Genomic DNA, 27,534 nt, shown 5'->3' with positions numbered 1-27,534 from the left:
ATATGTTTTAAAAAAATTGTATTTGAAACAAGTATATAATTTACTTTGATGTAGTACGTGCACGTACTTTAATTTCATTGTAATGAGTTAAATACATAACTGATTTATATAATGCTTGCACATAGGGTGTTTCATAACAACCACTCTTCAATGATATTTTTTTTTAATTTTTTGCGAAAATGAAATCAAAAATGCATACATATTAGTTGAGCAAATTGATACGAGAATTAATGCGTGTGCAAATTGATACGCAAATTCAACTCATTTAATTTATATTGATCGTCTATCTATTGTATTGATGATCAGCTAATATTTCAATATAAGCTGTAACCTTTCTAGAACATAAGCATATCCTTTATTAAAATATCTGAGACGGCTATTGTAGTTGAGAAAATTTATTATTGAACTCTCATTCTTTTATTACTAAAGCACCGTCAAAATAAAACCTGAAATTGATTTTTATTTTAACTAAATTGCCATTTCCTTGAGAACGGCTGATAAATTTTTTTACATGCAAGAACTGATATCTTTCATCTCCTTTATTATCAATGAAAATATTCTCTTTTTCAATTTTTTAACCATATTTTTCTATTGAATTTCATTATTAACTATTTTTGACATCCTATTGCAATTTAAATAAAGTGCTGGCTTTCAGAGCATAATAAACACAATCGTAGTGATTTAAAATTATTTTCCCAAATTATAGAAGTTTTTTTTTCATGTTTTACAAAAGTTTCAAAAAGCAGTAAAAAAACTTTATTTTATTCCAAAACACACATTTTTCGATTTACGCTACTTGCATATACTGTTAATAACATTCCAATCTAGCTAGAATGATGTGCTTTTGCTCCGAGAGAATAAAACGTCGTCGTACTGATTTAGAAATCGCTTTTCAGAATTATGGCTTTTTGTGGAAAGTTTTTTTATGTTATGGTATAAATTTTGAAAACGGTAAAAAAGCATTTTTCGATTCCAAAAGGGGTATTCTGAGATTTAAACAACTGATATATTTCTCTACTTATATTTTATCCAATGCTTATACCGTTTTGATTTTAAGCGTTGCAATGAATCAAAGCCCTGAGCATATTGTTAAAGCTAATGTAAGTACAATTGCAACAACTATACTTTCCGTGATGTTATGGATAGTGTTGTATCGAAAAAAGGTACAAATATTTAATATTGTAACCAAAATATTCATTTTAAATTTAAATCTGTTTGACACTTCATTAACCAACTCTCAAACAATTAATGTTCTTTTATTATTCTTCAGTTTTCCCCTTCCTCTTTATTGTTTAGTGTTGTCTTTAGTAGATAACGATGATTTTAAAAATGCTTGGACTTTGGGTTTAAAATTTGAATCTGAGTTTCTGCTTCGTTTAGCAGCCTCTTTAAGTAGTTTTGTTTATTATTACTCATTACTATATTTCCCGTCTCTGGTCACTTTCATGTTGTGTGTAATATACTACAATTGCAGTCAGTTATTACTGCGCTACAAGAGAAAATTAAAAAGTTTTAGAAGAGAATTACTTCCAATTAATGTAATCGAAAGGTATAAAAACATTTTAGAAATTGTGGAGGAAGTTAATAAAGTTCTGTCTTTGCCAGCATTTATTTGCTCTGGAATATTTTTCTTGCATCTGTTCACGACTCTCGCATGGGTTTTGCTCACTACATCCAATGCATTTAATCAATCTTTTACAGCAGAAATGATATTTTCGGGATCTGTTTGTACAATTTTAGCCATTTCTTTGCCGATAGTTTGTTCTAAAATTACTTACCTCAACAAAAGAATAACGAATACTTTCGAAAAGGCTTATGATAACACTCTGCTTGATATGAGAATGGAAGATCGACGAAGAGATATACTTCATTCATATATGAAAAAAAAATGTTTGACAATAACAGGGTGTCATATGTTGAGCTATAATGAAGCTCATATTTTGCACCTTCTTGGCGCACTGTTTACATACGGATTATTGCTTATTAACTTTAAGGGAGTTGAAACTATTTAATAGTGTTAGTATTATTCTTTACTGTATTTCCCTTAGTCACTTTGTTGTATATGATATACTACAACTGTAGCCAGTTATTGCTGAGCTACAAAAGAAAATAAAAGAGTTTTAGGAAAAAATTTCTTCTAATTGATGCATTCAAAACGCATACAAATATTCAGGAGGAATTACGGGGGCTGGTAAGAAACTATATCATTTACAAGCATTCCTTTGCAAGCATCTGATCACGAATCTTGTATGGAATTTGCCCACATATTCCGAAGCCTTTAATCAAACCTTTTCCGCGGAAATGATATTTACGGAAACTGTTCGAAGTTTTAGTCATCTAAATAAAAGAATAAAGACTTTCTTTGAAAAGGCTTATGATTGTATTCTGCATGGTTCGAAAATGAAAAATTGACGACAAAATAAGCTTCATTCATATCTTAAAAAGAACATTTTTGCAGTGATAGTGTGACATATGTTAAGCTATGTAGCCGCATTGTTTACATATAGACTTGTTTTTTAACTTTAAGAGTGTATGAAGTATTAGGGGACCAGAAAGTAATGTCGTTACGGTACATTTGATATTTGTTATCAAGATTTTATTTTTAATCAATAATGTATTTATCCTCATTAGCAACAGCCATTTTCATGCCGAATGATCGAAAAAAATTAATTGGTGTTAAAGGCTAATGAATATTTAATGCTCCGAAACGACATTGATTTCCGATCTTCCTAAAATTTAAGTTTTCTTTTGAAAAACATTAGAAGAAATATAGAGTCTACTGTCATTCAGCCTTTTCTTCGGTATGTTTTACCATCTTAATGTTTATGTGAGCAAACCTGGCGTATATATCTCCTTGCGGAAGAAGTTGCTTTGACAATTCGAGGAGACAATGTTCTCCGCGGATTTAGAAATGATACAAAATTACTTTTCAATTAAATAAATTTGCACTGAATGTTACAATTGGTAACAATTACAGATAACTTCTAACTGTTAATTTATGTTATCATATATCGTAATTATAGAGCGGTTTTTGAGACAAAATACCAAAGAAATGTCAGAGTTTAACGAATTGCGTAACTGATAAACATACGAAAACAAATAATTTTTCTTCTGAAAACAATATAGTTTGTGAAATTTTTATGGACAAAGTAGGATTGCAATAATTTTTTTAAAAAAAAGTTTTTTTTTTCAATGCCCACTTGGGGAATGACCTACGTCATACAGGCATCTGAAATGCAGATTTGTTGACCACTCTTTCAAGGGCACCATATTAGGTGGGCCAACGTTGCTCCCACAGTAAGGCCAGATAGTACAGAGAAGGAAAGAACATCCATGCCTTACCCGGGAATCGAACCCAGAACCTTTCTGATGCAAGGGCAGTTCCCTAAGCCCTACACAGGCTGGTCCGCATTAAAAAAATTTTGAAAAATTTAGATTGCATTAATTTGCCGTCGGCAGAATTACCCTTTTGCAAAATTGTCTTGTAATTACCCAAATGATTAAAATTAAACATTTTTGAAATGAATATTTTTTTTATTTAATAGTCGTGTGATAAAAGAGAAGCAATATAATATTTATACATTAGTTAAATTGGAACATCGTTGAAAATTCATTAATAGATGTCATATTAATCGACTGTCTAACCACTGACACGCACTTAATAATCGATATAAAGTAAACTAAATCTAAGTTCATAGTATCTGTAATAGTTTTTTAATTGATAAAAGCAATGTTTGTTTTCACAAACTTTGAAACATATCCAAAAAATGAATGTAAATTTTTATGGATGTTTTCTGACCAGATAAATATTTATAAGATAAATTTACTGGAGTTATTCCATAAATTATTATGAAGCAACTTTAATAAATGTCTATCATGTTTTGAATTTGCATTTTCTGTAAAGTGTTATCTAGCCTACTTCGCGGTTATAAACTAAACGATTCTAAAGATTTTCTAATTTGTGTAAGGTGCTTAAGCATATTGCTTTCCAAAAAAAAAGTTAGTAACCAAATATGTAATTGCTTTCAAAAAAAAGTTAGAAAAAAAAAGTTGAAAGTTAAAAACCATAATGTAAGCCATATGGTAACTATGTGCAATCATATTGTAACATGTCACTTGATCTTTTGGTACTTATAATAGTAATTGAATCCTTTGCATCTCATGAAGACTAATTTTCGCTCTGTAAACGAATAATTTCTTGTACAGAATGGAGGCTGTACTAGATAACCTTACGTATCATCAATTAACTAATTATTTACATTAAACTAATTATATTAATTACTAATTACTTATTAACTAATTAAAGTGCCTACACCATTCCATTTTCAGGTGAAACATTGTATGTGAGAAATTTTAAATTTATCTTCTGATTTTGATACTAATTTCATCTGATTTTGCTTGATTTCTATTGAAAAAATTTTATAATTTTAAAATCGATAATTTACATGTACTCTATCTTCAAAAAAACGTATCAATTCGAGAACGAGGAGCAGGACAGCAACTGCTGATGACTGCTTGTTACTGGTAACTAATTGATCATTGATGCATCGTTAGTAGACAGTCCGTTAAATGTCCCCGTCATCTAAAACAACTATATATCTTTAAACTTCCTGTAATGATGGGGGACAAAATACTCTTTTATCACACTTATTCGAACAGGGGATATTCTGGAAGAAGCAAAAATGAACTTAACCTTCTCATTTATGCTTTTGAAAGTTACGGTCACCTATGGAAATTACTACTTTACTTTGGCAATGATATAGAAGGCACATCGAAAAATGTATCAAATGTTGAACGTTTTATTTTGAGACTAATGCAGCTTTTAATAGCTATCATTTATATATCATCAATACTATATCCTCCATTACTTTTAACATCATTCATGCTACACGATACTCAGTTCATAAAATCCTTTATCTCAACCAGTACAATAATTTTAAATTCGTTATGTCTTTGGATTGCTATGTTTAATAGAAGAGCAAAAATACACGACTTGATTATAAAATTGTATAAAGTGAAAGTATTTCTAGTTTTACCACCCAAAAGCAAACCTCGAACAATCAACTATTGTTTACTGCTCATTTGTTGTATACTTCCTTTCTTAGGTGTCATGCTAATATTAATTTATAATACAGTCGGAGGTGAAATTGCATTCTATTGGATGTTTGGTCACCATTTTGATTCAAATTTAGTATCTAGCTTAATGTTGCTTGTGTGCAGCTATTTGTATTATTTTCAAAATATTTTTTTCCCATGTATTATAAATTTTGCTCTTGGTATTTAATATTATAGCGCATCTAAGTTGTTAAGTATATAAAGAACAGTTGCGCCATTTTGAAAAAGACGATGTGTCAATAAAATTAATAAGTACTTACTCTAACGTTAGAAACGTTTTAGAGGATTTAAACGACGTTTTGTCATCGCCTGCTTTAATCGCTTCTGTAATATTTTTCCTTCATATGTGTTTGTCGTTATCTTGGTTTCTAGTCACCAAGTTTTCAGATTTCGAAACATTGTTTTTCTTCGAAGTTAGTTTCGTCATTTCTGCTAGTGTTTCTTCGAGTATATACTTACCTGGAACGACATCGAACCTTCCACGCCAGCCTTTAGAAATAAAAGTCCTTCCTGAAAGAATATATGCAAAATCCGTGTTTGACTCGAACATCAATGAAAAAACTCTAGAAATCATTCATTCATACAAACAAAAAAAATTTTTAGTGTTGTCAGCGTGTCACGTGCTTCACTTTGATAGAGCTCATATACTTGCGGAGTTTGGGGCTCTCTTCTCCTATGGTTTATTGTTTCTCAATATCGAAGGATGGTAATCTTATGGAAGCATGCCTTCAAAGCAGAATAATAAAGAGCAGACAAAGATTATTATCGTAAACTAGTGGCTTAAAGTGTCATTCTTTAAAGTCTCAAATTGGTTAAAAAAAAGGTTAATATTAGCTAATTGGCTATTAATTAGCTAATTAACAATCACTATCCATATTCCTAAAATCAAAGGTGAGTCCGTGAATAATTTGGATGATTCACTTAAGTAACTATTACCACTGACATGTTTATTTTAACATTCTATATCAATAGGTGTCCCTAAACCTGAAAATGACTGAACATTTCAGAATAATTAAAATCCTTGCGGAACAATTTATGTTGGAAACAGAGAAAACCTATTTACGTTCACGTCCTACTAAAAAAATTATGTCTGCGTCACGTGAAAATTGTATGTATTGTTAATAATTTTTGTTTTATCACATAAGCGCTTATGCATGATTTGTAATTTAACTAATTAAAGTTACCTTTCTGTGAATTTAGCTTGAAAAAGGAAGTTAACCGTCATAGTAATAAATTATCGAGTGGGAAGTTTGTGCTTATTTTTGACATTTTCAAAACAAATTATAATTATCAAAAGTCTATTTGTAGAACATTATATATATATAATTCTTTTGCTGTTACAAGCGTTGGTTTGCAGTTAACATCTTGATGAGCATAATATTAATATTTCTATTTTTTTAAATAAGTAATTAAGCAGTAAAGTTAATTGAACTTGAAAAATATGTGACTGATGGACACTTACCGACACCTTATTGTATCTCATTTGCCCAGCAAAGTCACTTGATTTGAACTCCATAAAAAAATTTATGTGACACGTTGCAATAGCAAATAAATCTCAGAAATCAACACCCACGCAACTAGAGGGATTTGCATCATAAAATTCTCAGTTAGCAGCTTAAATTGGATACGAAGTACTTGCAAAACATTGTGGGTTAACTTTCTTACGTACTAAAACTGTTATCGGGACCAGTTCCACGATGTTAAATAATGCTCTTCGTGATTTCTCTAGAAGAGAGTGATTTTTAGCCCAGTGAACTTACTACAGAAGGATTATAATTGCCGATATAAATCTCTGGAGTCTACAATGCTTAAGAAATAGGTTTGATAATACCATATAATTAAAGTGCCATATTTAAGTTCTCAAGAATTATATCAATCAAAAGTTCAACTCTCTCGGGTTCTGTTCACAGTTTCTAAAAAGAAGATTGTTCTTTTTGGTAAATCGTTACATTCAAAGGTCTTCGAGACAAACAAGTTTTTAAAAAATTGATTTTAAGGAATCATTGATGAGTTAAAATTTTAAAACTAAACCAATTATTGTGCAAATATGAGTTTCTATTGAATTCCTGGAGACTTAAATAGAGTATAAACATTTAATGAAACCTAAATTTTGAAAATAACAGGGTGAGTAACCAAATCTTTCAACAAAAAATAAACACCTTTTATGTACTCAAAAGATATTTTTAAGCACTATATACATTAACAAAATGCAATATAATTTTCAAAAACTTCACATGATCATGACAAAACAACTAGCTTCTGACAAAGAACTCTTTTCTTTATTATATTAGCCATTATTAAATAATCGAGAGATTGTTCGGTTCGAAATCAGAGGGTGGAACCTGAAATTGAGAATATCTTGCAAAATGATGCTGAGTTGCACATGAGAGTGCAATAAGCTCACCAAACCTAGCTCATTAGAAGCTCATGCGAACTCGCAAGTATTTCATCAAGCATATAAAATGATTGTCGCTTTTATACGCTGTGGGCCAACGGTAGGGCCGAAATAGATTGTGGTTAAATGAATTGTGAAAATGTTGAATAGAACAAGACCTGCTTTTAGCATAAAATGTGGCGAAAATGGACATGGTAAAGAAAAAAATCTCATTTTCGAAAAGGAAAAATTAAGCTCTTTTTGAAAGCACCTAATGAGAAAAGCACCTTAAGGGCTTTTAAAAAACGAAAACCGAAAATAAGCACCTTTAAGCACTTTTTAAAAACGCTACGCACCATGAATAACGTACTATCTAACAATAAATATATATAAATTCAAACCTATACTTATACTATTTCTTATTTGTTCATTAAAATATTTATTTAAATTCAAATACATTAAAAAAAAACTCATTTGATTATACATCAATAGCAATAAATATTGAAATTAAAAGAATAAAACATTTTAAGAGTCTGTAATTTGAAATATTAAGATTCGATAGAATTTTGATTGAAAGTGATAAAAAAAACTCTTTAAAAACTCTGTCCCTCTTCAGTCCAGTTCTTCAATTACAGCATCTTCAATAATATCATTGATATCAGCAGATTCCTTTTTCACATCATCTATACGAAACAAAAATCCAATTATACAAAAAAAAATCAACAATTTGTAAAAACATTTTACCGACGATAAAAAATCAGAAGACAACTTCGATATAAAATGCATTAAATTCAATAACTACACATTTAAATTTGAATGATCGAATTAGGAAGTTTTGATTGGCGTTTTTTTCAAATGCTCAAAAAAGAAAAAATTTCTCCAAATATTTTATCCAGGAGTTCCCTTGTCTTCTGGATTACATGACTACGGGGTTGAACATGGGTGGTCGTAAATCCAAAATTGGGTCGGCTGTTCAACGATGATTAAAAAATAAAATATGTCGAGATGCACAATCTTGCATTCAAACGATGTCATTCAGTGCATTTTGTTGCAGCAATTCTGGTATGACGTAAATTTACAGCATGGCTGCATAGCGTGAGCCTGTCACAGGGCATATGTTACAAACCCCGTAGGTGGCGCTTCCTCAAAGAAGAACAGGACGCGAACTATTGTTCCATCCCGCTTTTTATACGCTTTCTGCGTTGAATATCTGGTGAACGTTATTCAATGATTGTTGTTTTGACTCTATGATATGCATGGACTCTATCTTTGCACCTCCATCGTGTGTTTTCGGACGTGGGCAGAGCTGCTGTTTGTGTGTCGTGCATAGCGCATAAGTCATTTTGTGATACGCGCACCTTTCAATGCTGTTTAGGCTGCTTGCATGCGCTGAACACTTTGCAACGAAAAAAAATGGGTGTCACAATTTGAAAATGTCGAGTCTCTGTACCTATAAAACCTTAACCGTGAACCGTACTTTGTCATTTTTAGAATATCAAGCTTATACCCCTAAATAACTCTACATCCGAAATCTCATCTCGATTGGTTTAACGGACTGTCCGCTAGAGGTCTATAAATAGGCCAAGTTTTTTTATGACCCCCTTTTCTCACAACTGTTCCTCAATTAGAATGGATTGACATGCTGCTGAAAGAATTTTTATAGTTTTTTTCTGTCAGCAGCAACCCTTGACCATGACCACGGCCATCATGTTAACGACCGTTGTAACTGATTTTGAAAATTAGCGCGAAAAAAGAAATCGGTTTTCCCTTTCAGTATGCATTTCTATCGCTTTTTTTAAATTATTTTTATTTTTCCTGGTAGTTATTTTTTATTAAAATTATGTAATTAAAATACTTTTATTTACCACACTTAGCTTCATCACTTCCATCTGAACATTCAGCACGACCATTGCAAAGAAAGAAATCTTTCAGAAGGCATTTATTTCCATCGCATCTAAATTGAGTTTCCTCGTTGCACTGATAGGTCTCGCAGTTTTCTTCGTCATTTCCGGTCATGCAATCCTTCACCCCGTCACATCTAAACTCTTGATGAACACACTGTTTGTTGCCACAATAAAATCCACGACATTTGGATTTTGCTGGTGGAAGAAAAAAAACACATAGAATTAAAGACACATAGTCAAAAATCAATCTACTTAGAGTTTGCTATTTTATGAACTTAAAATGGTTCAAGACAGATCAGGTTTCCCTCAACTGTATTCTTAAATGCTTAAACTTAACTGGTCTCGACATTTTAAAGACTCCTGTTTTACTTTTGAACTTTTTGAAGATTTTTGATTTTATGGAGGCAGCAGGTGGCGTAGTTTAGCTATACCACCTGGAATAAGAAACAACAACATAAACTTAAAATGATTCATTAAAATATTATTGCACTTGGAATCATAGTTGTATTAACTTGGAATCATATATTGTATTAGTTACATATTTGCTGCATAGTCGAAACATTTTTAAGACTTATGACAAATCTACAAAGGCTCTGTTCTCTCAGCATATGCTATATTTATAAATGTTACAAGTTCATAAAAGGTATTCATAAATGTTTGGTTAAGTGTTTTGCATCTTTAACCTGTTAAATTAAAAGTTTGTCCCCCCCCCCCATTTGTAAACTCTAAAAAGTCTTTTAACCCTTTCAGAACCAGTGGTAGGAGAAAGAAGTGATCCGCACTCGCAGAGGGCGTACATACTAATACTAGAGTACCGTAATGAGATCACGTCCGTATGAACTTATGCCACTAGATTCAGAGAGCATATATAATAGCATATATGATACCTTGGGCAGTGAAGGGATTACGTATATGTGTTCATGGTTCTGAAGTAATCACAAGCTATTTAAAATACAATGAATTTTTAATTAATGCTTTAAGAGGAAACTATACCTTCATGACAAAGTCTCACTCATCTGCAAAAGTAATTTAAAGTTAAAAAAAAACCGCCGACCGGTCTGTGTAGGGGTTAGGGAACTGCCCTTGCATCGGAATGGTTCTGGGTTCGAATCCCCGGCAAGGCATGGATATTCTTTCCTTCTCTGTACTATCTGTCCTTACTGTGGGAGCAACGTTGGCCCACCTAATAAGGTGCCCCTGAAAGAGTGGCTAACAAATCTGCCCTTCAGATGCCTGTATGACGTAAGTTATTCCCCAGGAGGGAATTGTAAAAAAAAAATTTTAAAAACTTAAATAAACCATGCAGTTTCAAATTATGAAAATTTTTTCAGACTATCCAAGTACAAACAAATTATTGCAAGATTACGCAATGGGAAATTAATCCAGGAATAATTGCTCGTATTTTGATGTTTTGAAAATATTTTTCAGCATTTCAAACGTCTTGATTTTCTCTAGGTTTATCTGAACGCACTATTCTCTGAACTTTAAATTACCAATGGAGGTGAAATAGAATTTATCTTGAAAAGTTTCTCCCGTGGTATTGCCTCCTCTTGAAAAATAATTAAAAATAAAACTTACGGCAAACAGCTTCATCAGTCTTGTCGTAACATTCATAACTACCGTCACACGTTTTGTCTTTTGGGATGCAACGTCCAAACTTGCATCGGAACTCCCCCTCCTCACAAGATTTGGTTTCGCAGCCATCTTCATCTTCCCCTTCAGAACAATCCTTCTCACCATCACAAACCCAAAACTCCGAAATGCAAGAACCATTGTTGCATTTGAATTGTCGGGGTGTGCATTCTTCGGATGGATGGAAATCTGCAACACAAAAAGACTTCACATAGTGTAAAGTATTTTTGGTAATTGTGTCAATGTAGTTGTAGAGTTCCTATATTTAGGTTGGAGAATTACGACACACGGGTAATTCTCTTTACTTGATTTTTTGATCAGTTGAATGCTAAAATTTACCACAAAAAAAAACGAAACAAGCATTCCTATGTATTTACGCCTGTTGACAGAAATATATCGACCCTCGATTTATACACACGTCTGATATGTTCAAAACAATTTGCCTTTGAAAATCTCCCAGTAGTATCACTTAAACAAAGTAAATGTGAAGCCAACTGAGAATAGAGTTGCATTTGTACCAAGTTTGTGCATCACTTAAACTCCCAGAGGAGACATCTCTATTATCTTAAGGGTATCCAACTTGTATTTTAAGGATTCAAAACTAGTTTTTAACGCAAGTGTTGTTTCTTAATCTAACCGTTTTCTTAATCTAATATTTGTGAAGTCCATTGGATTGGCTAATTTTGCCGAGTACCTTTAGCTCCGGAAAAAAAAAATTGCAAAACGTGGCACCCTAGGTATAGGCATCAGTGCAAACAGTCCTTGAGTTAAGAAAGTTTAAAAATGCTGTTTTTTATATAAATTTTAAACTCGGAAACTATTTAACCAGTTTTGTTCGCAATTTGCATTTTTTTTTCAAATCACGCAGTTTAAAGTAAAATAAAAATCTGTTTATTTCACTCGTGCCTGCCAACTATTTCAGATTTTTGGGAAGATTTTATATTTAAAGTGATGGCAAAATTTATATAACATTTTACTCTTGTTTAAATAAGGGTGATATAAAGTGATTTTGACTACCTTCACATTTTAATAATTTAAGCATAGATATACTAAGCTCCTTCAAAAATGATTTTTTAATTGTTGACTATTTTTCGCAGGGACTATCTTAAGACAAACGAGCTATATAATTGTGTCCAAAAAATTTTCGATTTGCTTAGGCACTTTTCAAGATATAGGGAAATACTTAAATATTGTAATTATAATATTAAAAAGACCAAACAATTGACCGTTCCCCTGACTAAACTAATGGAATCAAATATTTTAGATTGCGACTGCCACCCCGCCCCCATATTTTGAGGAGGTCGTTTTTTAGTCTGATTCCCTTTCCAGAAATATCATCTGAACAAATATTTTAACAAAGTTTAGTCCCTTAAAGATTGCATCTTAGCGCGTGAAAATCTAATAATGAGATGAAAAATTATTAGGGTCTTATCGTGTTTTTTCTTTATTTTGCACTTTGTAAATTTTAAAAATGCCACTTACCACAGTCTTTCTCATCGGAACCATCAGAACAGTCAGGATCACTGTCACAGACGAAGTATTTAGGGTAGCATTCATTCCCACACCGGAAATAATATTTTTCAGTGCACCAAGGAATATCAGTACAATCTTCTTCATCAGTGCCATCAACGCAATCTACTTTTCGATCACATCTCTGAAACAAAGATAAGCATACTCCATGTCCGCAGTAAAAACCTTGGCAGGTTGATGCAGCTAAATGCAATGAAACAAACAAACAAAAAATCAATTTCTTAAAAATGTAGAGACACTAAGAAATATGGCTCAAAACAGTTTACGAAAATTGGATAAGGGTTCAAAGGGGCTGCTCTCGCTAACCACTTAAATCCATTGCAACCAATTTCACTCAAATTTTGTATTTTGCATTGTAAAATTACATACTTTAAAATCATGTAAAAAAATTGTATACCGTCATGTGGGGCTACTTTGTGCAGGATTTCGCAATTTTTGAACTTTGACATGTAAAAAAACTATGTTAATTGAAACTTTAGTAAAATTTATCGATGTTCATAACTGGACTCAGACGAGTGAATTTGATCAGTATTGGCATTATTTGTATGTAATATTTACAAATAATAAGTTAAAACGTACCTTGCACAAAGTAGCCCCCAAGTGGGGCTCCTTTGTGCAGCGATAGGAATTCAGTTTAATAATCATGTTTTTAGTAAAATATTGATATAAAATTGTTAAAAAAGTTAATTGTTGACATTTTTGATAACAAAAACATCAAGATATGTAAAGATATTAGTTTAAAAATAATTTTCAGTGTTAAAAAAACATTTTTTATAAAGAATTTTTTCTTAAAAAGAATGTTTATTTCGAAACATTTGAGTTTAAGCAATAGGAAAACATATACATTTTTGAACATTGAAATGGATGACATTTCAAAAATAATAATTATTATATATTCATTAACATTTATAATATTGATAAATTTGAACATAACATGCTTGAATGAACACGACAGAACTTGCTCTTCAGTTTCTGTCAAAATCACCTGATGTTCTATAAAATATATTTTTATGTGTTAAATCGTTTGATTAATTCATTAGAAGAAAAATAATAGTTTACCAGCACGTTTCACGTGTTTCTTGTGAATTTTATTAGAGATAGTATTTCTGTGGATTTTGTACTTCCGAGAAGCTTCTGCAATCGACATACCACCAGCAACTGCTTGCAAACATTGTTGCAGCTTTTCTAAAGTGTAATCACGGTAATTTCTCATTCGAGGTATTTTTTTATAACGTCCGACAATCGAAAAAAATGAATGAAACTTTGCACAAAGTAGCCCCACAGTGCATTTTTTTTTTCATTTTCCGTTTATTTGTTATTAATTTTAAATTTTTTTTAACGCTGACATGATATCATTGTTTATTAATGTATAAATAAAAAATTTTGCACTTACGACAATTGTTTTATCAACGTCTTTATATTGCACAGCTTAAGTTTCCACGCACACTTTTCAACGTCTGACTTTCTCGGAAAGTTGTTGACATTGGATAAACAAAACACACTCTGAGATTGTTTTAAAATTCGAAAAAATGTTTGTAGTAATAGAGGATACTTCTATCTTCAAATTCCACTCATTTTTAACGTGCAAAAAAACATAATACTGAATAACAGCACTTGAAAAGTGCCAAATTCGAATTTGCACAAAGTAGCCCCTGCTGCACAAAGTAGCCCCACATGACGGTACCTTACAATTCAAAAACTTTCTCCACTATTATTTAATAAAATAATAAATATTTACTGAAATTTATTTTTTGCATGGAATTATCTTTGGATAAACAAATTTTATAACAGTATGCAAAAATTATTCAATTCTTTCAAAAAGTTCTCGAGATATGGCGAAATACGAAAAAAGTAAAATTAAGATTAAGAGGTCCAAACTTTGAATAGATCCCCTGATCAAACTATCGGGGCCATATTTCCCAGATTGCAGCTACCCCCTATATTCCCGGGGACGAAAATCCAAATCCGTTGAAAAAAGGTATGTTTATACAGAGAAGGCACGTTTTTGTGTCTGATTTCCTAATTTAAAATATCGTTTACACTTATTTATTAGCATATTTGCGATCATTCCCTCGAGTCATTCAAAATTGAGTCCTAGAACGTAGGGATCCGATCAATAGATCAAAAGTTATTCAGGGTAATCCACTGTACATTACTGACGAAACAATACTTTTATTTATATTTCATTTCATTTAATTCGTATACGTGATTTGATTTGCATACAATTAATTTAACACATACATGGAAATTATGTCTGGAACAATAAATTCATAGAATTTCCCTACATTCACAATTCTAAATTTCAGTATTAGGAGACAGTTATAAGTTCTCTACTGAACACTCATTTATTAAAGACGAACTTTAAAACAAAGTATTATTTAATTTGGAATACTTCTCGACTTGTTAAGTTCCATCGCTAAGCACATTAAAATTAAAATAAATGAATTAATAATATTCCTCAGTTATTATTTAATTTGGAATACTTCTCGACTTGTTAAGTTCCATCGCAAAGCACATTAAAATTAAAGTAAATGAATTAATAATATTCCTCAGTTATTATTTAATTGGAAATACTTCTAGATTTGTTAAGTTCCATCGCTAAGCACATTAAAATAAAAATAAATGAATTAATAATATTCCTCAGTTATTATTTAATTTGAAATGCTTCTCGACTTGTTAAGTTCCATCACTAAACACATTAAAATTAAAATGAATGAGTTAATAATATTCCTCAGCCATTATTTAATTTGGAACACTTCTTGACTTGTTAAGTTCCATCGCAAAGCACATTAAAATTAAAATAAATGAATTAATAATATTCCTAAGTTATTATTTAATTGGGAATACTTCTCAACTTGTTAAGTTCCATCGCTAAGCGCATTAAAATTAAAATAAATGGTAATTAATGAAAATTTCGAAATAGAAATAGGAAGCAGTTTCAAACATCCGTTTTGAAACAAGAACATACTCATTTCCGAAGTTATTTAACGGATGTAATTAAAATACTAAAAGTTCTTATCGCATTTTAATTTTTTTCCTTCTTCGTTTAATAGAAAAAGACTTTCACAAGGTTAATTATAAACTAGCATGATAATTTATAGCACCAAATTAAAAACATCGGTTTATTGCTAATGCAAAAATTACTTTAAATGCTTCAGAAACTCGTGAAAAATATACCCTCAAAGACGAAACCAAGTAACTATAAAGCCATATATCTAACGTCTTTGGCAAACAACCATGGCAGAGGCAGCCTTGGCTCGCCTTTTAAAGGTACCTACGCTCTCAAAAAATTGGTTAAGCGTAAAATCTTAATATAAGTCAATTGAACCATAATATTGAGCGAATTCATTGTAATTTGTTAATAATATGTGAAAATGAACCATGCTTTGCTGTCCAAGTTAAACTGTGATCATGTATTGTATATGATGTTTAAGTTTGCACGACAAAATGGTTCAAGAAGGCCTCGTATTAAAGTTGCAGCCAATTTTGCATGATATTGTTGTTCAAAGCGTTCCCAAGTTTCTAACTAAGTTTAGAGAATTATTAATCATCGTTAGGGTCGTTGCTGCTGTTTTAGGTGCTCAATTGAACATTACAAAGATATAAGGAATTAGATGGAATAAGAAAAATTTAAGATTGGATTATTTGTTCGAGACTTATCAAATATGCTAAGATAAAACTTGAAACAAAAACAAAAAACTATGTTGACTGATCTACTGCCAGCTGAAATGAATTAACAGAGTTAAAATTTTGCATGTTGGTTGGACCGTTTTCAATTATAAAATTCACACAAAAAAAAAAAATTTCGAAATTCTATTTTCTTTGAAAATTATTGCAATTTTCGAGTGCTTCTTACGTGAATTTTTTTAACTTGAAGTCATCTGCAAATTGAACTGTTATACAAGATGAGGTTATCATTATAGACTGTTGGAAAGAAAATTACTTATCATTTATTACTTCTTATTGTATCACGCATTCTATAATCTTAAGTTTAAATTTTTTTTTCTAATACAAGTAATGGTTCATTTTGTTACGATTAACAAATCAAGAAAATGTTCTTACAATTGATTATAATAATTATATATTTATACACGACATGATATTATTTTTCCTTGAAAAGTAATGAATTCTAAGGGAAAAAACCAAGTTGAATGCGATGTTACTCTGGGGTGTTCGCGAGCGAAGCTGGCAGATTCGGAGCTTCCAGATATTTTAAACAATAGATAAAGTTTCATTTACTGCAATTTGATTCGTCACTGCTATCTCCACAGTCGGATCTTCCATCACATACTTCTGATTTCAGGATGCATTGCCCGCTTCTGCATCGAAAATTCGATTCTAAGTCACAAACTCTAGCGTGGCAAACACGTTCGTCACTACCATCTTTGCAATCATCTTCTCCGTCGCAAACATACGATTCACTAATACATTCTCCATCATCACACTGAAATTTGAATAGGCAATCTGTAACAGAAAATAAATTATTTAAAAAAAAAATAGATACAGATACAAAAAGGTAGGCTAACAATAGGCTTTCTCGATAAGAGAGCCAAAACTTCAGATTTTTTGATAAAATTATATAATTTTTCTTTTGTTTCGTTTTATTTATTTTTGTAGGAAGTAAAACAGCTTGCTTCTCTTTCGTTATAGTTCGTTTTATTTTTTCCCTTCCCATTTATTACCTGAACAATAAATCTTCTCTATCCCTTGAGTAAAAAAAAAAACTTTTTCATATCATTTTTGTAGGAAAAACTACTATTATCATTTCACTAAGTTAATTTTGTGCAAGAAACATTTTTTACTAATATCTAGTTATTTCACATAACAAAAATGACATTTTTACGTCGTTTTACGCGTTTTCAACTCTCGTTACATTTTCCCGTTTATAACGTTTATAGGAAATTTCATATAGCATGTTTTGTATAAACTTTCTTTCTGCATCTAATGATTTCTGTAGTATTTTTATAAACTAAAAAAGAAGAGGGCATTTATATGCGCACACGACTAAACACACCTCAGTGAGGATTTTTAATATCTTTCTTGGATTCCTCTCCGTAACCCTTTGAGGCAGAATTTTTATAAAAAAAATATTTTTCATTATTTTATAATAATTTAGGTTAAAATAATTGAAAAATATTACATTTAGCATTTCGATAATTTATGGTGATGATATACAGAATGAAACACCGGTGTCCTTTTTCTGCGTTAAAGTTATCTTCCAAACACAGTTCACTTCCAAACAATAATTTTTCAAATTTGCACTTATTACTTAACTCTAAGAGAAATAGTTATTTATCATTGAAATTTCTTAAGTGTTAAAAATTACTTATTGATAAATGTTTGAATATGAATGGAAAAAAATTTAATGCTACTTTTTTTTGTAGTTAATATTTTAGTGGTATTATAATTCCAATTATATAACGGATATTTTTTTAGTAATTGATAGACTGTTTTTCATAAGTAAAAATTATAAAAATATATTTTTGCTTGTAATTAATGTGGTAGAAAAAAATATATATAAATAAGGATCACCCATATTCGATCTGTATCTAAGTGTTAATTACTCCACGAAATCTAAAAGCTATTGATAAATATTTGATTTTCATTTCTATCCCTTATCATTCTTCCAAACTGACAAAGACACATGAATGCTACTGAAAAAGCATTAGGAGCAACACTCTAGCTCATTTGCAGAAACTTTAGTGAGAGTCTGTCAGCATAATCGTTTACTAGATAAATAATGTCGATACTTTTCTTTCTACTTTGAAATTGACCCGTTTTCGTGTCATTGGAATTTAGCAATCAAAATCCGACTTGCTAAGGCACTCAAATTTCGTTTGGAGGTGCGTTCTCGATGAATTTCAATCATTTCCTGACCGTAACAAACAGAATTTATCGGGAAATTATCACTACTACCAATTTTAAGAGAAGGTTTCTCTTGGATCATCACTAATGATCAACCAATTTTAGAATTCATTAAACATAATAAAATGAATTCTATTGCGACTTTTGATTTCCAGTATCTTTTCAATAGCATTCCCCTTTCTAAGCTAAAAGATGTTCTTTTGAATTATTACTATGATTTCAAAAATATCCTTTGTTGCGAATTTGATTGTTGGGAAATTCTGATTAATTTTTGTCTTTTTAATAATTATCTTTACAATGGGAGGAATATTTTTCTTCAAATTGATGGAATACCACAAGGATCTAATTATTCATCTCTCTTAGCTAACTTATTTTTGCATTATTATGAAAAAAAATTATACTCTTAGTATTAAATTTGTTTTTAGATATATTGATAACTTAATTGTCTTTAATTTTCAAGATTATACTATCTTATTAAATGATATTTACCCCAAAGAATTATTCTTGCTTCGTAATCATGATGATAATATTAATTTCAATTCTTTGGATTTGGGTATTATAAAAGAAGAAAATATCTGCTTTTTTGATTTATACGATAAAAGAAATGATTTTAATTTTAATATAAATAAACTAATTACTTGGAATTCTAATGTTTCTATGTGCATCTATTTAAATACCACTTTTAATGAAATGAATAGAATTAAAAGAGTATGTAGTATTATTTATTTATCCAAAAAACAAATCGATAAACTCTTTCAAAATTTGATAAAAAAACAATGGATACCCAGCTAAAGCAATAAAATTCTATATAAAATTATTGAGTTAATCGCATATTATTGTAGATATACGTATTTACTAAAAATTTTCTTTGTTAATTTATATAATTTTCCCATGTGCAAATCCATTTCGGGTAAATCCGTGGCCAAAATTATTTACTAAGAAATTCCTTTGTTAATTTATTTAATTTTTCCATGTGCAAATTCATTTCGGGCAAATCCGTGGCTAAAATTATTTACTGAAAAATCTCTTTATCAATTTATAAAATTTTTCCATGTGCAAATCCATTCCGCTCAAAGCCGTGGCTAAAATTATTTACTAAAAAAATATTTTCTTTGTTAATTTATATAATTTTTCCATGAGCAAATCCATTTCGGGCAAATCCGTGGGTAAAATTATTTACTAATAAATTTCCTTGTTAATTTATAAAATTTTTCCATGTGCAAATCCATTTCAGGCAAATCCGTGGCTGAAATTATTTACTAAAAAGATTTCTTTGTTAATTTACATAATTTTTCCATGTGCAAATCCGTGGCTAAAATTATGTGCAAAACAGGCAATTCATGTTTCTTTTTCTCTTCTAATTCATATTTTTTCTTAAATAAATATTTATTTTCTAAAATTATTTATAGACAACTTCTTTAAATTATCCAGTATAATATTACCTTGCGCACATTCATTTTCGGGCCCATCCTTGGTAACTAACAAATCAAGCGCACTTCAGTAATGCAGCAAGAACGCACTTTAAAACAAAAATCCTCTATAGTCTGTTCAACGAGAACTGATAGCGAAAGTAAACAAAGCGGCGTGCTATTTGGCGCAATACAGCTGTCTACTTGGCGCCGGAATAATGACAAATAGCGCCTATCAGACAAGCAAAAACTCTTATTTTTAGAGGGTTGTTTGTATCGCCGTGGTGTCTTTTTGCAGGTGTTTCATGAGTAATATGGAAAATAAAGCGATGGATTTAAGTCCTCCTAAAAAACGACGGAAGAAATCTTACATAAGTAAAGCTGAGAAAGAAATAATATTGAACATTTATAAAACAGAAGTGCATTCAAAACCAGATGTTCCAATCATTGATGTGGCTGACCATGCGGCTTCTGCAGCGGGAGTTAGCACAGCTTCTGTTTTCAGAATTATCAAAGAATATAAAAAGGATGGTATATTACATTCCCCGAAGAGGACTAAACCTCGTAAAACTTTTTCGACGATTTCGACAAAAATGCTCTAAGAAGAAAAGTTCATGACTTTTTCCGCCGTAACGAAATTCCGACAATAAACAAAATTCTCAAAGCTGTGAACGATGATTCTGATTTACCAAACTTTAAAAGAACGACATTTTATTCCCTGTTAAAAAAAATTAGGCTTCAAACATCAAAAACGAGGACGGAACAGCTCACTCATTGAAAAAGAAGAAATAATTTTGTGGAGGCGAAGATATTTAAGAACAATTAACAAAATGAGACAAGAAGGAAGAAAAATTTATTATATGGATGAGACATGGTTGAATGCTGGACACACGCAAGACAAAGTGTGGAATGATACTTCCATTATCTCGTCAAAACATGCATTTTTATCTGGTCTTTCTACAGGATTAAAATTGCCTTCTGGCAAAGGTGAGAGACTTATTATTACGCACATTGGTAGCGACGCGGATTGGCACATTGGTAGCTTAACAAAAGATTTCGTGAGACTTGTAAAAAAGTTCTAAGTTTCTTTTAGTGTAATTATTTTCGTAATACTTCCCTTAAAAAAATAAAGATAATTTACAATTTAAAAATACAAATAAATGCAGTTCCTTCTAATATGTTTTTAAATCAATCGGTGAAACATAAAACTATTTTAAATATTATTTAACTTCTAATAAATTTTTAAAAAAATTTTAATTATGAAAATAAAAGTGTATTTTTTAAACATTTTTTAACGTGACTTTCCATTCTATACGACTTTTACGATGGAATTATAAAAGTTATGTTTTTCATAGATATTTATGCAAAATATATTAAAACTAATTTAATCAAAACTTAAAGAAATATAGATATATTAAAACTATTCTTAAAATAAAATTATGTGTTTACTGAAACACTTAGAAACGTATTTTCATGAAAATATTTTAATTTTGCATTTTCTTATCTAATTTTAAGGTATCAAAAACCAAACATCGTTTTTGTTTTTCTATAAAAGCGAAAGCTCTATCGATTCAAATGAAACCGCCCATTCAGCGAAGAAACCGTTAAAGTGGCTAACGTTGGCGATCAAACAGCAACCCTTTTGTTTACTTCCACTCTCAGTTCTCGTTGAACGGACTATAGTTACGCTCAATTTGCGCTTTTGTTTTCATATTTTGCAATCTGCAATCATTTTGCGAAAACATTTTTAAATCATTCTTGAAAAATTTCTCGTCCATCATGCAGTCATTCAGTCCCTGCCGTCCATGTTAGTAGATCTGATTTCGCTACTCGCTTTATAGTCCATTTTTTATACTATTTTTTCTTTTTCTTTTATTTTCTGTTTTTACATGTTATTTTTACTTTTTGTGTTCTATTTTATTTGTTGTAATTTTTGTTAAAAAATTTTTTTGAGTGCTCCTCACACTATTGTATTAATATATTTTGCTTTGGCTTTATTAATACAATATCAGAAAGCACTCTGTTTTGCGGATATAATCGTGTGGGCTGATGAAAAGATTATATCTTTTTTTCGGTTTTTTTAAATAAAATTTCATCCTTTATTTATTTTTTTACTTTTTTTTTAAACTGTTGTTTGTTATTTTTTTACTTATTCCCCCCCCCCTTTTTTTCATATGTCTATAATTTTTCTTTGTTTTATCTTCATTTTGAACTTACTTATATATATATATATATATATACATAAAACCACTGGGTGCACTTTCATAATAGTCACCTGAGACAAAGCGTTCAATAAATTGTAACTTGGACAATGTTGGTCAATTTTATCATGTAAAAGACAATGAAAAAAAGAACAAACAAACATATTTTCTGTTTGTATACCTTTACGCTATCTAAAAATATAATTCGATTTACCGTCGTTGGTCAGAATGTTTGATTACAAAGAAAAATAAGAGATTCAATTCAAGCAATCTTTAGGGCAGTTTCGTGGTATGCAAGCACCTATTACTGAGTTGAGTTTCATGATCGGATTTTGAAAAACACTAAAAATATCCTACATTGTGCAAAAAAGGAAAAAATTGCTAAAAACTAACATGTATCATTTTTATGTGATAATTAAAAAAATAATTAAGTGTAATTAATTGAATTTTGAAATAAAATTTATTGCATTTGAGTTTACTTGCCTGAGATACAGTATTTAAGAAAAAAATCGCATTATCTCCTATTATTTAACCCTTTATAAAGCTTTGGTAAGTATACTTATCACGAACTTCAAATTTTAAATGACTATGAGAAACTATTTTCACACCTATGGTTGGTTCGGCCATCTGCAGGTCAATTCAGGGAATACAAAGAAGGGGAAAAAACAATGAAGGGTTTTCGTTACATAAATGCGAGTAACAATAAAGGTTAGAGTGCACTTGAAAAGCATTTTTAAAATTTATATTTTAACATTTAAATATAAATCTAACTTAAAAGTATCTTTATCATGCTTCCAGCTTACCTTGCGTTGAAGATACTACAACGAAGATTAACAAAGCAATTATTATGCGTGGAATCATTGTCTACAATTGATTTCTTAACTTACAATTGAGTTAATATTTCGAAAATAGCAAATAATGATTTGCCTTAACAAGCATTAAATGAGGAAGTCTACAAAGGGGTATATCAGCAACCGGAAATCAATAAAAATGTCTAGATAAAAGACTCTTAACACAAATAAAAAAAAAGCTTTACTACTTATACATTTTATCTCACGAAAATGCCATTTTTTCTACAGCAAGTCAAGACATTGGGCATTTTTAATAAAGACTGAATTACATGATAAATAGTTTAAAAAATTTACCATTAATATCAAACTGTACTTTTTTTATTTTATTGAAAGTTATAAAATAGGGCACACGGAGAAATTTTTTATGTACCAATTTCGTTGGTTTCGCGGGAAAAGCTTTTCAAAATTATATTTAAACGGTCCCTTGTAAAGTATAAAGTAACGTTTTCGAGAAAGAATTCAATTTTTGACTATCATTATGTTTTAATAGTTCTGTAATGCAAAATATACGGCACCAGAGATAGATTCACTTAGAAACTAGTCCAGAAAAAAAAAAGACTTAATATTGACAATTCGTAAAATTAATTTTTAAAGAATCCCTCTGAAACGTAAAATTTTGAAACACCTTTTAATAATAATAAAAAAAATACTATTATTCACTATTACTATAAAATTACGATTAATAATAATAATTTACGATTAATGATAATGAAAATTACTATTATTTACTATTACTGTAAAATTACTATCAATAATAATAAGAAGAAATTACTCTATTACTGCAATTTTTTGAAAGAAATGACAACTCGAATGTAAAGTGATAATGCATTTAAAAAAGACACGCGTAGAAAATTTTGAAAAAGAAAATTGTATTTCTGGCCGTCATTTTTGGAAAAAGTTCACCGATGCAAAGTGTTTGATACGATTTCAGATTGACAGACGTAGGAAACATATACTAACACAATTTCTTAAATATTTCAGCACGGTCCTTAAAAATTAACAATTCTTAGCAATTTTGAAATGAAGAATTTTCTTGTGAAATTGTAGGAAGTGATACCAATGTACGATCATACTAACTATTGCGACTTTACTAACTTTAATATTATTTTATTTGTTTTGAACTAAATTTAGAAAAACGTGCATGGTGGATGATGTACGAGATCTCTCTTTCTCTGAAAACTCAAGACCCTAACACTGACTGCATCATCGATTATTATCACATTTATTTAAGAACTAAACATGAATGAAATTCCCATTGCATCAATAATTTGTCTCTCTCTCTATTAAAACATTGTGAACGATGCCGCCGCTGAGCTGAGTGCTCAACTTTACGGTAAATTTGTTTTGCTGAGGAAAAACTATAACAGGGGTGGCGAACTTTTATACACCAACGTGCCAATTTTTCTATAAATTTATTTAATGAGGTCATAGACGTGCCGTCAAATAATTTTGACTTCGTGATTATTGGGAAAATAATATCAACTCAAAACTCTTTATTTGCATTGGAAAAAATACATTTTGCCATGACTTAAAACAACTTAAAGTAACATTAGTGTGACTTCTGTTGTTGCAGATTAGATGACAAATAACTTATATTTGGTTGTAAGATGTTAATTTAAGCAAGACTGTTATTTTTTTTTTTTTTTTTTTGCTAGTTATTTATTGTTAACTTGTTTTTTATGGTTATTAATTGTTTTAGCATTAATTGTTAATTTTTTTATTAATAATTGTTTATAATTTTGTTTGTTTTAGTGAATTTTAATTTAATTGCTACATATGCTTCATAGTGTAATAACATTTGTGTAATAACAATTCATAGTGTAATAAACAATTGTGATCGGTGGCGTGCCCATAATATTGAGTCTCGTGCCATAAATGGCACGCGTGCCATTGGTTCGCCATCCCTGAACTATAACATCCAAAAACCCGAAATTGAGACTAAGTGTAGAAAAATGTGCCAGCAGTACGATAGAATAAAAAAAAAAGATTAATCTTTGATAATTATGCCAAGAATTATTAACTGATAAACTTGTAGTATAAAATACCATGAGGAATGCAGAGCAACTACAAGTTACAATTTTAAGTACTGAAAGGGCTATTTATATTTATAAATTTTTTTCGAAATTGTTGCAAAAATTGTCAATTGTTGCAATTGTTCAAGTCAATTGTTCAAAAATTGTTGCATTTTTAAGTGCCTTTTTCGTAAATTTTTTATCGTTTTTTTATCTCTAGATTGAAAGAACGTTAACAAAGCCGACGCTGTTTTGAGTGTTCAGCTTTACATTACATTTTATTTTGCTGCGCAAAAATTATATCACTTAGAAACTTAAAAATACGAATATGAGCAGAAAAATATACTGGCATTACAGCGGGATAAAAAAATCTAACAATTAATAATTAGTTCGAGAATCATTAATCGTTAAACTTGCACTAAAAATACCACGTAGGCTGGTCTTTAGCCTGCATTCATGCAAAGGTGGACTTTGGCGTACCGAATGAGATATTTTTGTTTATGAGGTTAACAGAGTTTTTTTTTATTATTATTATTCCAAATTGTGTGATCGAAAAATATTGCAATTTAAATTGCTTTTTTGCGAATTTTTCGCACTTTTTTGGTTTACATAACTTAACGTTACATTATGTTTCGCTGCACAAAAACTACCTAACTTGGAAACTTGAAATTCGATGGGGTACAAGAAATGGAACGGGAATATAATAGAATAAAAACGATAAAACGAGAGTTTAATAGAATAAAAAATATAATAGAAATTAAAAAAAACACTCTATACTTAGTTCGAAAAGTTGAATGTCAAAATCGAAGTAAAAAATGTAATACAGTAGGGTACTTAACAACGCAGAAATGCAATTTGAGTTGAAAAAGCTGTGCAGATTTTATTTATAATTTTAACCGATGAATACTGATATCTGCATGGCCGTGCAACATACAAATGTTTTAGTATGATGTGATCTACATGTTAACAACTTTTCGACCATAGAATCATAACCACAAAGGATAAGAATCTGGGAGATCATGCAACACCCTCTAGAAGGGAGAAGGCCCCTGTACGGATCAACTTAGTAGGCAGACGAAAAAAGATAAATTGTACAGTGGGGAAAAAATAAGAGATGTCACAACGTTCGGACTACTAAGGGATCAGATTTCTCGTTTATTGTAACCCATGCAAAGCCTTTCTCACTTCCAGGTGTTGGGTTACATCAATTTTTATTCAATCAGGCAATTCAAAATGTTTCACAATTACAGAGTAGCAAAAAATATAGGGATCATTTTTGAAAGTTTTTATTTCCAAAATTTATTACATAAATTCAGCGATGCTTCTCAATATGTCGACCTCCTGGCATAATGGATTCGTCTACAACGCTTCTTCCATGATTTTAAAGCCCGCAAAATGATTTCCTAGGGGATTTTCTTCATCTCTTCTCTAATAGCTTTTTGAACGCCTCTCATAGAAATTCCTCGCTTATTCAGTTTGTTTTTCAGATGTTCCCATAGGAAATAGTCGCATGGTGCAGCATCAGGACTGTTTGGAATCCACTGTTCTGGTCTCAGGAATTGCACTTGCTGATTTGTTAGGAATTTCTGGGTGACCTTAGATGCATGCGATGGGACAGAGTCCTGATGGAACACAGCATCAACATTAGGGTATAATCTGCAGTAATCATCCTTAAGAAAGGGCTTTAATATCTTCTGTATGTAATACTCAGAATTTATTTTGGCCCCAGGCTTCACAAACCGAGGTTTGGTCACACCATGGGCGGATATGCCCATCCAAATTATTACGCCTTTGGGATGAGGCACCGTGGTTGATGGTGTCAAGTCTCGCCTGTTCTGCCCACGGCTAAGATATTGAACTTTAAATTTAGCATTGGTATCAGATAGATAGATCTAAGCTTCATCAGTTGTAATGAACTTTCGCCATCTGTCCTTACGGAGAAGCTTGTAAAGGGGCCATGAACGTTGCCTCCTTATTTGCACCGATCTCTCACTTAAATGATGACATTTAGGTTTTGTATGGCATTTTTTCGTCAACTTTAGTTTTAGTTGATTGCTTACAACTTGCTGACTCACGTTAAGAGCTTTAGCCATGCTTACCTGTGTTGGTGGGTCCGGTTTTGATGTCATCTTATCAAGCTTCGGCAAATCTGATTTCTTCAATTTGCTTGACCGTCCACTTCTTTTTGGTTTTGCATTATTTTGCAACGATCCAAGTTTTGAATTCTTGATACGACTGACATGGCTGAGTGAAATCGCAATACCTTTCTTTTTAAAATGGGTTTGTATAATCCTGTGGCTCCATCGAAGTTCCAAAAATGCTTGTGCTTGACCAATTAGCTTTTTGTCAAATTTCTTCAAGGCATTTTTGTGATTTTATGAAATAGTATTGCAATTGAAAGTCTAATAGCAGAGCTTTAGATCAGTATGCTATATATGTAAAAAGGTTTTAAAACTTTAGTAGTAGATAACCACAAAAGTGATCCCTATACTTTTTTGTTACCCTGTAATGTGCGGTAACATAAAATGAATTAGGGATTTAATGATTACTTTAAGCATTTTGCTAAATCAAATGGCTTAATGTCAATGGTGGCATTTTGCTAAAAAAAAAAAAGTTCAACACCTATTACTGATTGATTTTC

General features: G+C 30.7%; 1 protein-coding gene across 1 annotated transcript in view; it reads right to left on the bottom strand.

Moving 5' to 3' along the window:
• Positions 1 to 7,943: 7,943 nt before the first annotated feature.
• arr (low-density lipoprotein receptor-related protein 6) overlaps positions 7,944 to 27,534 on the bottom strand; it is a 110,611-nt gene continuing 91,020 nt past the window's right edge. The window contains exons 36-40 of the mRNA XM_087160171.1: positions 16,795 to 17,019; positions 12,508 to 12,738; positions 10,972 to 11,214; positions 9,355 to 9,588; positions 7,944 to 8,172 (exon numbers count right to left, since the gene is read on the bottom strand). Coding sequence (XP_087016297.1) covers positions 8,102 to 8,172; positions 9,355 to 9,588; positions 10,972 to 11,214; positions 12,508 to 12,738; positions 16,795 to 17,019 — 1,004 coding nt within the window. The 3' untranslated portion in view covers positions 7,944 to 8,101. The remainder of the gene's footprint in view (positions 8,173 to 9,354; positions 9,589 to 10,971; positions 11,215 to 12,507; positions 12,739 to 16,794; positions 17,020 to 27,534) is intronic.

The sequence above is a fragment of the Parasteatoda tepidariorum genome, chromosome 3, assembly GCF_982258835.1.
Source record: "Parasteatoda tepidariorum strain Cologne lab strain chromosome 3, Ptep-v5.0, whole genome shotgun sequence".
Lineage (NCBI taxonomy): Eukaryota > Metazoa > Arthropoda > Arachnida > Araneae > Theridiidae > Parasteatoda > Parasteatoda tepidariorum.
Note: the sequence above shows the minus strand (reverse complement) of the source record. Positions and strands in the feature narration are given on the sequence as shown.